This window comes from Lutra lutra, chromosome 3 (assembly GCF_902655055.1).
Source record: "Lutra lutra chromosome 3, mLutLut1.2, whole genome shotgun sequence".
NCBI lineage: Eukaryota > Metazoa > Chordata > Mammalia > Carnivora > Mustelidae > Lutra > Lutra lutra.
In genome coordinates this window covers 9,639,257-9,654,941 of record NC_062280.1, presented here as the reverse complement: position 1 = coordinate 9,654,941, position 15,685 = coordinate 9,639,257, and the positions used below count along the sequence as shown (strand labels likewise).

At 37.0% G+C, this 15,685-nt stretch overlaps 1 protein-coding gene across 4 annotated transcripts in view; it reads left to right on the top strand.

Annotated features, from left to right (window-relative positions):
* The window catches only part of SF3B1 (splicing factor 3b subunit 1), a 60,353-nt gene extending 45,013 nt beyond the window's left edge, over nt 1-15,340 (top strand). For 3 of the 4 annotated variants that reach the window (XM_047720660.1, XM_047720659.1, XM_047720661.1), the window contains 19 exons: nt 129-366; nt 1,296-1,508; nt 1,756-1,877; nt 3,184-3,381; nt 3,479-3,580; nt 4,136-4,315; nt 5,295-5,381; nt 5,524-5,794; nt 6,158-6,303; nt 6,405-6,551; nt 6,696-6,821; nt 7,549-7,770; nt 8,046-8,228; nt 8,318-8,429; nt 9,933-10,053; nt 10,376-10,507; nt 12,742-13,014; nt 14,354-14,570; nt 14,858-15,340. In XM_047720660.1, the coding sequence (XP_047576616.1) occupies nt 129-366; nt 1,296-1,508; nt 1,756-1,877; nt 3,184-3,381; nt 3,479-3,580; nt 4,136-4,315; nt 5,295-5,381; nt 5,524-5,794; nt 6,158-6,303; nt 6,405-6,551; nt 6,696-6,821; nt 7,549-7,770; nt 8,046-8,228; nt 8,318-8,429; nt 9,933-10,053; nt 10,376-10,507; nt 12,742-13,014; nt 14,354-14,570; nt 14,858-15,016 (3,249 nt within the window). In that variant the 3' untranslated portion in view covers nt 15,017-15,340. Of the gene's footprint in view, nt 1-128; nt 367-1,295; nt 1,509-1,755; nt 1,878-3,183; nt 3,382-3,478; nt 3,581-4,135; nt 4,316-5,294; nt 5,382-5,523; nt 5,795-6,157; nt 6,304-6,404; nt 6,552-6,695; nt 6,822-7,548; nt 7,771-8,045; nt 8,229-8,317; nt 8,430-9,466; nt 9,537-9,932; nt 10,054-10,375; nt 10,508-12,741; nt 13,015-14,353; nt 14,571-14,857 lie in introns of those variants that run through there. The other variant, XR_007125752.1, reaches the window with a different exon arrangement.
* Nucleotides 15,341-15,685: the final 345 nt, after the last annotated feature.

Here is a 15,685-nt window from a genome sequence, read left to right as displayed (position 1 = left end):
AGCAGGGCAATTTACTCATTTATACGGAATAAGACTAAAACATTTGTAATTTTTTTGGTAGAAATTTTCTAGTTATTTTTATGTGGCTGTGTAGGTATGTGAAATCAAGTGTCTTTTGCTTTGTTAAGACCCCTGGACATACCCCTTCCTTAAGATGGGATGAGACACCAGGTCGTGCAAAGGGAAGTGAGACTCCTGGAGCAACCCCTGGCTCAAAAATATGGGACCCTACCCCTAGTCACACACCAGCGGGAGCTGCTACTCCGGGACGTGGGGACACACCTGGCCATGCGACACCAGGCCATGGAGGCGCAACTTCCAGTGCTCGTAAAAACAGATGGGATGAGACCCCCAAAACAGAAAGAGGTACTTCTGTTGGAATCTTGGTGTGGTTTGTGTTTGGGTGAGATACTGACTTGAATGAATGAATGATACGTTTATAGGAGGAAATCTGTTCACATCTCTAGTCCTGGGTTAGAAAGGCAAATAATCAGTCACTTTGGGGATAGAGAACTAAGGAGATCGTATCATATGCCTTAATTCTTTTCCCTTCTTGAAAACATAAAATGTACCATTTTAGCCATTTTAAGTGTGGTGTTTAGTGGTGTTAAGTACATTCATAGTGTTGTGCAGCCGTCACCACTGTTCATTGCTAGAATTTTTCATCATCCTGAACAGAAACTCTGTACCCATTAAATGATAGCTCCCCATTCCCGCCTCTTCCCAGCCCCTGGGAACCTCTGTTCTATTTTCTGTCTATATAAATTTGCCCAAATCTCTTGGTGTTTTTTTGTGTAAACTGTTTTAAGCTATGTTTTATTAATTTTTCGTGAGAGTAGCTGTGAGAAGTTAAGACTTAATAGTACATCTGTTACACTAAAGTTTTATAAAGGATTTCTAATGCTGTGGGAGAGGGCTTAACATAGGAAAGAAGCAGTTTAGAATGGGACATGAAGCGTAATCTCGACTGTATAGAGAAATCAGAAGTAGCTCAGGATGCACAAAGTGGCTGTCTCTGGGTTGGGCTATTATTGTGTCTGGTTAAAAAAATACTTTGGTTTTTCCACTCCTCAGTGATTACTGTGTTTTTGTAATTAGTGGGAAAGAAACAAAAAATAATGTAGAAGGATAAATATGAAATGAAAATTTAAACTTTAAATGGGTCTCCATTTTAAGGATATCCTATTTTTGAACTTGACTAGTTTTAATATGTTAGCTCTTTGAGAATAAACAGTAATTTTTTAACAGTAGTTAAAATGTATTTATTTCCTTTTTTTTTTTTTTTTTTTTTAAAGATACTCCTGGACATGGTAGCGGATGGGCTGAGACGCCTCGAACAGATCGAGGTGGAGATTCAATTGGTGAAACACCAACTCCTGGAGCCAGTAAAAGAAAGTCACGTTGGGATGAAACACCAGCCAGTCAGATGGGTGGAAGTACTCCTGTTCTGACCCCTGGAAAGACACCAATTGGCACACCAGCCATGAACATGGCTACCCCTACTCCAGGTAGAAAATCTCCCATTGGAAATAATTTTTTCCCCGGAAGTATTTTGAATTTTTTTCCTCTTAGGTATTCTGTTTGCTATTAATGCCTACTTTTAGCAAGAATAACTGGATTAAAAAGTTTGGGTTTGATTTTATAATATGAAACAATTAAAATTACAATTGCTATTAGGCGTCTTATATCCCAAGGGCCTATGTAATGATAAAGACTTGCACTATAGATTGTAATGGAAATTTGCTCTTTTGGTAGGTCACATAATGAGTATGACTCCTGAACAGCTTCAGGCTTGGCGGTGGGAAAGAGAAATTGATGAGAGAAATCGCCCACTTTCTGATGAAGAATTAGATGCTATGTTTCCAGAAGGATACAAGGTAATAACAAGTATCGGTTTGGTGATATTTAGGATGTGAACTTTATTTAAATGTTTTTTGAAGAAATTGATTAGTCAAGTTTATATTGGCCTTGCCCAAGTTTACTACTGCTGTACTTTTAGCTATTTCCAAGTATATTTCAGTTCCAAAAAGTAATAGAGATGAAAAAAATGAATGACATGAAGCTTTTATTACTTTTGGAAGGTGAGAAATTACAAGGACTTCTAGGACCGTACTTTGCACACTGCTGCCTTGGTGTGGAATAGTTTGAGGCTTTAGTTCATCAACTGTTGGAGATTGAAGCTCACACTTGGTCACAGTCTTACTTTGTGCCTCACAAGATTTTGTGTGCTTAAGTTCTGGATTGCAGATAAGCACAAAGGATATTCTCTTTACCATAGCAGCTTGAAGTTTATTTTGAATTACAAAATTTTCTAAGTACCCGGGACTCAGGAACCATTTGCTGGTCTAAAGGGAGTCTGTGGTCGTGTAGCTGGAACGTAAGACATCTAGATGGCCTTTCCAGAGCCTTATGTTGCCAGTGCCTGCTGCTTTTTAAGAGTTTGTATATGTCTGTTTTTCGCCTTGTTAGATTTATATTAGAGTGTTTTAAGTGTGCATGAATTTTACAGCCTCCGCATAATGCTATGGAAATAGATGTTCTACAACTTACTGTTGACTGCCTGCGTGTCTTCTCAGCTGCAGTCATGATTTTCTTAGTATCAATAGGAGAGAAAAATTTTCGTGAATCTTAGGAGAAGTTTTTGGTTTAATCAAATGGTGTATTTTATAGGGCTTTGGTAAATATTTTACTTTTGGTTTTTATGCATTTAGTTTTATACACTTAACTCATTTTTGTTCAACTTAAATATTACTATTCCTTTTATAAAAATGCAGAGATTTATTCGAATGGCTTTTCATTTTATTAAAATTAACGGTCTATTTGCACTTTGTGAACTTACTTCCATTTATGGCCTTTTGGCTCATCAGCTTGTTTATATAGGTTAATGTTTGAAAGTGATCAGAATTTCATAAGCCTGCTTTAGGTATCTCATTTTCCGACATTCCTAATATTCTTAATTTATATTTCAATTAGGTAAGAAATATGAATGGTTGTCATACAGATTTTCAATATAAGAGCCCAAAGATGGGATCAGTGTTAATTCTTGCTTCCAAGCAAGAAGCGTTTAGCTGATAAACTGTAAGATATTTAGTGCAAATATTACTCATTGTGTTCTTATGTAAAATAATGAAACTTTATTTTATAAAGTCAAGAAAATCCTAAACTGTCTTTTAACTGTACTAGGTACTTCCCCCTCCAGCTGGTTATGTTCCTATTCGAACTCCAGCTCGAAAGCTGACAGCAACTCCAACACCTTTGGGTGGCATGACTGGTTTCCACATGCAAACTGAAGATAGGACAATGAAAAGTGTTAATGACCAACCATCTGGAAATCTTCCATTTTTAAAACCCGATGATATTCAGTACTTTGATAAACTTTTGGTGAGTGGTAATAGCAGAACTAAAATACTACTTTTTACTTAGGACTTCAAATTGCAATATCTTAATCTACCTTTACATTTTCTCTTTTTACTCTTAGGTTGATGTTGATGAATCAACACTTAGTCCAGAAGAGCAAAAAGAGAGAAAAATAATGAAACTGCTTTTAAAAATTAAGAATGGAACACCTCCAATGAGAAAGGTAAATACCAGTTCACTAAGTCATCAGGTTCTCTGTAATTTTATGTTTAGAAATCTGTAATTAATCTTTTCATCTTTACCAAGGGCAAAGTATAAGAGAAAGAAAGGTGTGTAGTATGAGGGATTTAGCTTTTTAATCAAACAATTTATGCTAATAAGGATGTTGAAAAATGAGATTCTCCTTTTTGTTCTCAGGGCCTTTAAAACATGCTGAAGACACTAAGGTAATTAGTGGAATTATGTGAGGAATTACATAATACCATGTAATCTGAAAATGGGCATTGCTTTAGTGGAAATCGAGGAGTTTTATATTATACCCTGTGGCTCCATTATCGTACTAAATTATTACGCTCTTTTGAATTAACTGAAAACATTGAACTTCAGTCACAGGAGTTCAGAGTAATTTGATGGGAATGCACTCATACTACTCTGTGTAAGATGTCTGTGAAGTTTACACTAAAAACATTAAGTTATAGAAAATCATGGAGTAATTTGCTTGTTCAGAATGCTTCATTATAAAGGATTACACCTTTTACTCTTCCCTTTCTTCCCCCAGGCTGCATTGCGTCAGATTACTGATAAAGCTCGTGAATTTGGAGCTGGTCCTTTGTTTAATCAGATTCTTCCTCTCCTGATGTCTCCTACACTTGAGGATCAAGAGCGTCATTTACTTGTGAAAGTTATTGATCGAATATTATACAAACTTGATGACTTAGTTCGACCATATGTGCACAAGGTTTGTTCTCCTCTAGTAGTGTTTCTGCTGGTTGAATATTTTTTAATATAAAGGGAATCCATGGGTTTTTATTTTATTTTTTTTTTTTTTTTTAAAGATTTTATTTATTTATTTGACAGAGAGAGATCACAAGCAGGCAGAGAGGCAGGCAGAGAGGCAGGCAGAGAGACAGGAGGAAGCAGGCTCCCTGCTGAGCAGAGAGCCCGATGCGGGACTCGATCCCAGGACTCCGAGATCATGACCTGAGCCGAAGGCAGCGGCTTAACACACTGAGCCACCCAGGCGCCCCAATCCATGGGTTTTTAAAGCCAGCTTATTATATTCGTGAAATTTTAAAAATTCTGAAAGCATAATAGCCGAGGCATCCATTCATAGTATAAAGGGAAATTTCAGCCCGTTGTAAGACATTGAGTTAACCAGTATTAAATTTATATGTCCTGAGACCCTTTTCTTTGCATATGCATACATTACACATATACAAATATGTGTGTGTGTATATATATATAGAAGGAACTTTTTGTCATTTTTACAATGGATTCCTGTATTCATATTTTTTCATTTGCTTTTATTGGTATAACATTAGGATGAGAAAAGATGTGTGTCGGTAGCACACCGTTTAGCATTAAGGATCCATCTTCCTGCTAGTGGTAATAATGGCTTAGAATTGTAAAATGGAGATTGATGTATAAGTTGCTGTCTTCTAAAATGTTGACTGTTAATCTGTGTGATTAATAGTTCTTCCCAGTTTTTAATCTTAACATTTGTCTTCGTTTATCTTGAACTTGCATAGTTACAATTTTTGATTCGTCCCTTGATTAATAAAGTCCTGGTAGTTATAAGTTTCCTAGTAAAATATGTTTTGTACATTTGTGTGTTTAAATAAATGGCCTATAATACATTTTTCTATGTGTATAAAACTTTGTTACATGAGTATGGCATTAGTAATTGGTGTAAAAATGTAGCTCTTGTTCTTTTTCAGATCCTTGTGGTCATTGAACCATTGTTGATTGATGAAGATTACTATGCCAGAGTGGAAGGTCGAGAGATTATTTCTAATTTGGCAAAGGTATTTACATTGTATTTCTAGAGGAGAAAGTTTGTCTTCATCTATGGGATTATTTGATTATATAAAGAGTTAAGGGTTAAAAAAAAAGAGTTAAGGGTTCATGTTATCAACTTACGACTGTCCTTGTTTCTTGACTTTGTAGGCTGCTGGTCTGGCTACTATGATCTCTACCATGAGACCTGATATTGATAACATGGATGAGTATGTCCGTAACACAACAGCTAGAGCTTTTGCTGTTGTAGCCTCTGCCCTGGGCATTCCTTCATTGTTGCCCTTCTTAAAAGCTGTGTGTAAAAGCAAGAAGTCCTGGCAAGCGAGACACACTGGTATTAAGATTGTACAGCAGATTGCTATTCTTATGGGCTGTGCCATCTTGCCACATCTCAGAAGTCTAGTCGAAATCATCGAGCATGGTAAGTTGTAATATAACTTTGTCTTTTATAAGACAAGTGTCCTGAATTTGGCCTACTGATTTGGAGGGATAAATGGAAGGGCTTTAACTATATCAACACATTATAGTTTATAATAGGACTTGTAACATTATCTGATTGTAGGCTGTGGTTCGTACTGGCTTTGCCTCGTTTTGTCTGATGTGAACAGTAGTATCAACTAACTAAAAAGAGAAGGAAAAAAACCCCTTTAGATATATTCAGGCTAGCAAGCATGCTGAGAACAGTTAACTCCTGTTTTGCAGTTTGTTCTGCAGTTTGACACAATGGTGAGGTTGTGAAAATTAGGAAATGTCACTTAGTTACAACCTGTGTTTGGTTTTCTAGGTCTTGTGGATGAGCAACAGAAAGTTCGGACAATTAGTGCTTTGGCCATTGCTGCCCTGGCTGAAGCCGCAACTCCGTATGGTATTGAGTCTTTTGATTCTGTGTTAAAGCCTCTGTGGAAGGGTATCCGCCAACACAGAGGAAAGGTGGGTTCACCAGATAGATTTTATTTTTCATTGGATTTCTACTCATTGAGGTTAAGGGAACTTTAATTTATTAAGTATGCAAATTTTTTATTTTAAAATAGGGTCTGGCTGCTTTCTTAAAAGCTATTGGGTATCTTATTCCTCTTATGGATGCAGAATATGCCAACTACTATACCAGAGAAGTGATGTTAATCCTCATTCGAGAATTTCAGTCTCCTGATGAAGAAATGAAGAAAATTGTGCTGAAGGTAATTGTTACAAATTTTTATCCCAGATTTGTTCATCAAATTGGATGTGTTTCATGGTTCAAAGAGAATGTTAAAGCACGTTAAAAAAAATAACTGTTGTGTGTTAAGCCAGGCCAGTTTTACTATTATTTTTTAACCTTTTAGGTGGTAAAGCAGTGTTGTGGAACAGATGGTGTAGAAGCAAACTACATTAAAACAGAGATTCTTCCGCCTTTTTTTAAACACTTCTGGCAACACAGAATGGCTTTGGATAGAAGAAATTACCGTCAGGTAAACTTTCATTGTAAAAAATATTTTCAGGGACGCCTGGGTGGCTCAGTTGGTTGGGCAGCTGCCTTCGGCTCGGGTCATGATCCCGGCGCCCTGGGATCGAGTCCCACATCGGGCTCCTTGCTCAGCGGGGAGCCTGCTTCTCCCTCAGCCTCTGCCTGCCATTCTGTCTGCCTGTGCTCATTCTCTCTCTCTCTGACAAATAAATAAAATCTTTTAAAAAATATATATATATTTTCAAGGTATTCCTGGCTCTCTCAGCCCGTAGAGCCTATGGCTCTTGATCTCAGGGTTGTGAGTTCAAGCCCCACGTTGGTTGTGGAGCCTACTTCAAAAAAGAATATTTCCAAAAATTCTTTCAACTAAATTTTTAAGTCCGCTCAAATAAATGTTACATATTATTTTTTGCCCTGGTTACCTCACAGTATGTGCTTGATTGTGAAAGGAAATGGATTTTAGTTAGCCAGTTAACTTCCATTTTGATTTTGCATGCTATGATCAGTTCCCAGCCAGGAATTAATGTCTTTGTCTAGTTGAACGAAATGCTGAACCTGTCTAGGTAAAACATGACTACAGTCTTACCTTAAATCACTTTGACATTTACCCACAGTTACGGTTTTTTTTTGGTCACCTTTGTTTTTAAGGTTTTTAAAACAGGAGTTAACTGTTCTCAGCATGCTTGCTAGCCTGAATATATCTAAGGGGGTTTTTTTCCTTCTCTTTTTAGTTAGTTGATACTACCGTGGAGTTGGCAAACAAAGTAGGTGCGGCAGAAATTATATCTAGGATTGTGGATGATCTGAAAGATGAAGCTGAACAGTACAGAAAAATGGTGATGGAGACAATTGAGAAGATTATGGGCAACTTGGGAGCCGCAGATATTGATCATAAACTTGAAGAACAGTTGATTGACGGCATTCTTTATGCTTTCCAGGAGCAGACTACAGAGGTATTATTACGAATTATATAATGGCAGATGGATGCATTCATGTTTGTAAAACACATTACTTTTCAAACAAACAATTATTACTAAAAAGTAATTGAGTTTAAAATTTTAAAAATGCTCTTGGTCTCATTCCAGTTGTCTATGGAATACTCTTCTACTTTAAATTTTTAGATTTCATTTTGTTAAAACAATATTAGCATTTTTAAACTAGTCAGTCACAAACTGACTTCTAGTTCACAGCGTAGTTCTAAAATGTAACTTCGCTTTTCTTTTCTTAGGACTCAGTAATGTTGAATGGCTTTGGCACAGTGGTCAATGCTCTCGGCAAACGAGTCAAACCTTACTTGCCTCAGATCTGTGGTACAGTTTTGTGGCGTTTAAATAACAAATCAGCAAAAGTTAGGCAACAGGCAGCTGACCTGATCTCTCGAACTGCTGTTGTCATGAAGACTTGTCAAGAGGTAAACTTTTGTGTGAGATTCGTACTTTTTCACCAGATAGTTTCATGTGAATAGTAACATTTTAATATTATTATTATTTTTTATTACAGGAAAAATTGATGGGGCACTTGGGCGTTGTTTTGTATGAATATTTGGGTGAAGAGTACCCTGAAGTATTGGGCAGCATTCTTGGAGCACTGAAGGCCATTGTAAATGTAATAGGTATGGAATTTGCTGGTCATGTAAGAATTTTTTTGTTTTGTTCCTTTAACTTCATTTTTTTGTGTGTGTGTTTTTGTTAAAAGTAAAATACAGAATCGTATTTAGGAGTTGAATAATGATTTCTAATATTTTGTTTTACTTCAAAATTATAGTGAAGTTGGGATGTCCCAGAAGTCTTATTTGTTTAAATTCATTTATATTGTACTTTAAAAAGAGAAAAGAGGACAAGGTTAGGACCTGTAAGAGAGGTGGGAATAGTTCGAGCTTAAGAAACTTTGAAATCCGATGGAATAGAGATTTCCTAATAAAAATAGTATCTCACCTGAAATATATTCAGGGGGTGAGAGGAGACAATGCTGAAGTTTTAGTTTTAGGACAAAATATTATATATTTCTTTAACCTTGAATTAGTACATGATTATGGCAGGTTTTTCTGTTTGCTGTCATGTTCCAGGAACATAACCAGGGAGAAAAGTGAGTTTTTTAAGTTGTTGTTTCATTTTATTTATGTCTAATTCTTTATCCATTCAGTTTTCTAACCCAAAGTGAAGACACGAGTATATTACAAATGCTCTTGGGTATGGAGAGCAGAGATTTTATTATTTTAGGAGGTTATGGTGAAGCAAACAAATGGTCTCTTTTGTTTAATCTTTCATTCCAGTTGACATGACTGTTGGGAAAGTGACTTCTGTGTGGTTTAGAGGAGCCAAAATAACCTAGCAGGAGGTCAGACTAGCTGGCTCTGTAGCCACTGTTTCTCTCAGTTTATTTCATAAAGTCTTTTCTTCAATATAGGAGATCTTTGAACCATCGCATTTACATATAATCCCCAATTTAGCCCTGTCTTCTATACTTGAAGATAGCTGTTCGCCAAAAATCAGTTACTTGGCCACTGAGGGGCTCTGGTTTGCAGGGAGTTTTAAACCATATTGTTAATCAGGGAAACATGGGGAAAGCAATGGAGAGAGAATCAGAACAAGCAGTTCTAGTTAGAGCAAGAGCCCCCTGCCAGCTGCCTCCTTTTTTCTCTCTTCATAGGTGTAAATACCATCCAAGTATGCCCTGCATTGCAGGGAGACTGGAGATCTGTTTGTTTTGCAGTTAAAGGGTAAGGGGGCCCTTTCTGGAAAATTTTGCTTTAATTTACATGTCTACCTCTGGCTTATAATGTTGTGTATGGCCGGAACATAAACCGTCCCCATATTTAAATGTGAGTGTACAAATACATTCCAGAACCAGATAAAAGTTTTTTTTTTGTTGCCGAGTATCCATCATTCTTTAAATCACTTCACTAATTTCTTTCATTTCTATGCATAATCAGAAGTTTTAATAAAAAGTTAAAAATTCTGAGTCTAGTCAGAATCTGGAGCTTTTTCTTTCCATAGGCAGCTGTAAGTTTCTATTTATGCCTGGTCGTGTATATTATATTGCTGAGTAAAAGGTTAAATGAACAAAGGGTATAGTTCAGATGTTTATTGATAGTGTGTTGACTTTTGTTAAATAGGTATGCATAAGATGACCCCACCAATTAAAGATCTCCTGCCTAGACTCACCCCCATCTTAAAGAACAGGCATGAAAAAGTACAAGAGAATTGTATCGATCTTGTCGGACGCATTGCTGACAGGTAAGCAGATTATGTAAACAGTTTTATGAGCTATATTGGTTTTCACATTTAGCCATTTTTTTATTTACTGCAAATTTGCTTAATGTTGTTAATATAACTATATGTGGTAAGACTATCCAGTGAAATTTTCAGTGAAATTTCAATTTGAATGGTAATGAGAGGTGGCAATATGGTTTTAAGATTAAACCATCCTTTCTGAAGAGTAATGTTTTTATTTAATGCTTAAACTGAGTAGGCGATTGTGTTTTGAGAACTGAATTGTAAGTTTACCTTCAAAAATTTCTTGTTGCCACCAAAAAAAATAACTTTTTTCTTAAATTAGGGGAGCTGAATATGTGTCTGCGAGAGAATGGATGAGGATTTGCTTTGAGCTTTTGGAGCTCTTAAAAGCTCACAAAAAAGCTATTCGTAGAGCCACAGTCAACACATTTGGCTACATTGCAAAGGCCATTGGGTGAGTATTACTTACCTTTACATATGTATTTTTAACTTTGTCATAAACCCATAGTGTTAGAAAAGCTTTTGTATCTGTTATTATCTAAAGGCACGGTGTCAGTAATACAGTTGAGAAGTACATCATTTAACCACTGACCTTCAGTTTTTGAGATGTTTTCTTAAATTTCAGATTGAATTAAAATAGTTTTAGGTTTTGTTTTGTTTTTAATTATGTATTTATTTATTTTTAGAGAATAAGAGCAGGGAGAACGGATAGAGGGAGAGTCCTAAGTGAACTCCCACGCTGAATGTGGAACCCACTGCAGGACTCGATATCATGATCCTGACATCATGACCAGAGCCGAAATCAACAGTCAGATTCTTAACTGACTGAGCCCCCCAGGTGCCCTTAGTTGGAGAGTTTTAAAATTTAATCACACCTCAGATATTTTCAGAAGGAAAACAGTACCATCTTTAGAGTAATTTCAGATTTTTGTTGGTCTTTTTCAGGATATTGTTTAAAATGTTACGGCCAGTTCTTAAGAAAACAATCAGCATAATTTAAGTCTCATGTTAATGCATGTGTGTTGTTGTTTTTTAAGATTTTACTTATTTTGAGAGAGAGAGAGAGAAAGCAAGCACAAGCCTGGGAAAGGGCAGAGGGAGGAGAAGCAGACGCCCCGCTGAGCAGGGAGCCCGCCATGGGTCTTGATACCCGGACCCTGAGACGTGCACTGAAAGTAGACACTTACCTGACTGAGCCACCCAGGCACCTCAGTGCTTTGTGTTTTAAAAATAATTTTCTAGGGATGCCTGGGTGGTTCAGTTGGTTAAGCATCTGCCTTTGGCTCAGGTCATGGTCCCAGGATCCTAGGAATGAGTCCTGCATTGGGCTCCTTGCTTTGTGGGAAGCCTGCTTCTTCCTCTGCCTCTGCTTCTCCCTGCGGCTCGTTCGCTCTCTTTCTCTCAGATAAATAAATTTAAAAAATAATTTTCTAAAATGAATCCACAAACAACTGAAATTTATAACTTCTAGATAATCTATGGTTATTTGCTTCCACTTCATCAGAATCAAACTACAAGAAATAGTCATTTTGGAAAATGAGATACCACATATACATGTAGCTTAGTAACAGAAAATATTTTCAGACAATAAAAACATAATAAAAGTCAGATTAATAAGACAAAGTCTCTTTACCCTCACCCTCTTTTGGTAGCAGTAATAATTTATTTCAGCAGTGATACATTCAAGATATTTGCAATGAACAGCCTTTGTGCATTTTTTTTTTAATAGCTCCCGTGTCTTTCTAAGTTGGTGGTAAAATAAATGCTTGAAGACGTATAGATGTAATAAAGTTACGTGAGAGGGAAGATGAGAAAAGGAAAGTAGATATTGTGTGTTGGGGCATGAGAGACCATCGGTTGGATACTGCCAAGCTCTAGTGGCCATGTTTTGACCACTCTAGAATTATTTATTCTAATCATTTAATTAAATTTTATATTAGGAAGTTTACTAAAGACTAAAAATTACATTTGAAAATGAATCCATTGAATTTTTTTAAGAGATACATTTTTAATTTCTTTTTAAAAAATATTTTGTTTATTTGTCAGAGAGGGAGGGAGCACAAGCATGGATAGCAGCAGGCAGAGCAGGCAGAAGGAGAAGCAGGCTCCCCACTGAGCAAGGAGCCTGATGTGGGACTCAATCCCAGGACCCTGGGATCATGACCTGAACCAAAGGCTTAACATACTGAGCTACCCAGGTGTCCCTTTTATTTATTTTTTAAATGTCTATCTATTTATACTTTGCGGGGGAGTTAGCAAAGCAAGGTTTATTGAGTGATAGCAAAGTGATAGTACAAAGCTCCCAAGGAGGTAGGGGACCTTGAGAAGGTTGCCACTTCACAAGATACTTAATGGAAATGAAGTTCCTGGGTATTTGGGAACTCAGTTGTTCAGGTATCTTGCCTTCAGCTGAGGTCGTGATCTCAGGGTCCTGGAATTGAGCCCTGCTTTGGGCTCTCTGCTTTTCCCTCTCCCTCTGTGCTCTCCTTTCTCTGTCTCTCTCTCTCAAATAAATAAATGAAATCTTAAAAAAAAAAGTTCTTAAGTAGAAACAAGTGCCAATTTTGTCATAAAATTTAAAAGTTCCTAGTATTTACCATAAAGTTGTATTTATTTGCACTTTCTTCTTTTCAAAAAAAAAAATTGACTTTTAATCTGATAGTTTGTTGACGCGTTGCTTTTTTTCAGCCCTCATGATGTCTTGGCTACACTTTTAAATAACCTCAAAGTTCAGGAAAGGCAGAACAGAGTTTGTACCACTGTAGCAATAGCTATCGTCGCAGAAACATGTTCACCCTTCACAGTACTACCTGCCTTAATGAATGAATACAGAGTTCCTGAGCTGAATGTTCAAAATGGAGTGTTAAAATCACTTTCCTTCTTATTTGAATATATTGGTGAAATGGGAAAGGACTACATTTATGCTGTAACACCATTGCTTGAAGATGCTTTAATGGATAGGTAAGTGACCTAAATTAAATGCAGCAAAGTAGTTATAATTCTTCTTTTAGAACTTACTGAAATAATTATTATATGACCTGTTTGTTATGGTGCAGGTAGCAAAGGGGAATACTGGCCCGGATTTTTATGAAACTGAACATGACTGTTCAGATAACATAAATGCTATAGTGGTTCCTCACATTTTCTTTTCCAAGTATCCCCTCATCTTTTTAATCCCCCTTTCATATCTTAGGCCAAATACATTTTGAAAAGCGGTAGTTGATAAGCTTTTGTTTTAAAAATTAAAGTCAAATAGAGGAAGTGATAAGTATGAACTTATTGATGTGACAAAGAGACCTGATCTGTTTAGCTTTATGTTACTGGATGTGAAGCAAAGATTTCCATTAGGCTTTTGAACTTCTGAACATAGCCATGCCCCTCCCATTTCAGGTCCCCGCTTGTGCAGAGAGCGGCCATTAATCGAGCACTGCTTGAGTTGTTGGACCGACTCCTGATGCCTCTGTCTAAACTGATGTAGAGCTTTACGCACAAAAGTAACTGAAGAATGTAAAGGAAAGGTCAAGGTCCAGGTAGTGGGCATGACTGTCTTGGCTCTTTATTTTTCAGGAAAGATAAGCTACTCAAATTGGAGCCAGTTCAGTTACTTTTGTGTACAGATTAAAGTTACTCATTCATCCCCTTCCCAAAGGGAGACTTAATAGGACTCAACAAGTTACCACAAGGAAAAATGCAAGACAGAGACAGAACAAGAATCGTGCTCTGTAAAAGTCTGGACACCTTGGGCCCAGTAAACTAGAAGCACATTGTTCATACTCCTCAGTGAGGCGTGCCTGAGCGTCGTAGCGCAGGCAGTCTTTGAGGTGTGTGCCCTGAAGTTAAACAGTATATTCTGTGTACTGTGAAGTTGAGGTGCAGCTCACTGAAAGTTACTAAATGAGAGGAAACAATACTTTATTTGGGGAATTTATTAATGAGGAATATTGCTTTGCCAGGAGGTCTAATAAATGAAGCGTTATTACAGTGACGATAAGAAATACAGTCCTTAATTCAGTGTGTTTTCTTAATACCTTTAAGGTATTGTTATTTCCTTTGAAGTCAAAGAGCGTGAACTTGTTCTTTATACCCCCCCACAGCCTTGTTACCTGATGTTTGTACTCAGTTGGGTAATTGTAGAATAACTCAGTGATTTGTCATAAACATAAATGCAGTTAACATGGGATGTTTGAAAAAAGTTTTGGTCCTTCTCCCCAAATTGCATTTCTGAATGAAGGCAGGCACATATTTGTAAAATTAACACTGTGTCTTAACAAAGAGCTTTTCTCCCCTTACCCTGTTACAGGGACCTTGTACACAGGCAGACGGCTAGCGCGGTGGTGCAACACATGTCACTCGGGGTGTATGGATTTGGTTGTGAAGATTCACTGAATCACTTGTTGAACTATGTATGGCCCAATGTGTTTGAGACCTCTCCACATGTGATTCAGGCGGTTATGGGAGCCCTGGAGGGCCTGAGAGTTGCTATCGGACCATGTAGAATGTTGCAGTATTGTTTACAGGTAAAGTTAAGATCTTTAAAGGGTTACTCAGTGCAGAAAATCCTTTAGTTGAATTAAGTCACTGGTGCTAATTATGAGTAGGGCATTTCGTACCATATGGGAGGACGTTGGTGGGGGAGGGGAGGTCACGTTTTGTCTTTGCTTAGTGCAGTTTTGTACATTTGTCAGGTTTTCCCCTCTTGAAGGGAAGTATTCGGAACCCATCTTTGTGGGCTTTTTGCTTAGTTTGGCTAAGGTGATGTATGTTACTGAAAACTGAAATTAAATATGGCTTGTAATTATTCTAGGGTCTGTTTCACCCGGCCCGGAAAGTCAGAGACGTGTACTGGAAGATTTACAACTCCATCTACATTGGTTCTCAGGACGCGCTCATAGCACATTACCCAAGAATCTACAATGATGATAAGAACACCTATATTCGTTACGAACTTGACTATATCTTATAACTTTGTTTATGTTGTGTTTAATGCACAGCTGTTTCACCTCTTAAACTTGCTTCGATTTGGTGATATAAACTTTTAAACATTGCAGATCAGGTAGAACTGGTCATAGAGGAAGAGCTAGAAATCAGTAGCATGATTTTTAAATAACCCGTCTTTGTTTTTGATGTTAAACCGTAAACGCCAGTAGTGACCAAGAACACAGTGATTACACACGCTATACTGGAGGGATTTCATTTTTAATTCATCTTTATGAGAATTTAGAATTCATTCCTTGTGTTTAAAGGGAATGTTTAATTGAGAAATAAACATTTGTGTACAAAATGCTAACTTGTGTGTGTTTTTTGAACATGACTTGTAAAATGCGGAACTTTGATGAAGTACTGATTTGTGTAGAATAAGTGGCTTAATTTTATTTTCTGTTACCTGGTTTATAGAAAGTAGTTAGCAGAATATAAACTATATAAAGTGATGGCTTCTTTGTCAAATTCCATTGTTCTGTTGATAATGACATCAAGAAGAGTAGCTTTGAGGGTTCACCTCAAACTAGCGCAACCGTTCATCACCATAGAAAATAATAGCACCTTTGCTGACCTGTCTTGCATAATACTATTTTGCACTTACATAGCGCCTTTCATCTCTTGATTTCTCAAAATGCTTTATGAACATGTTTAA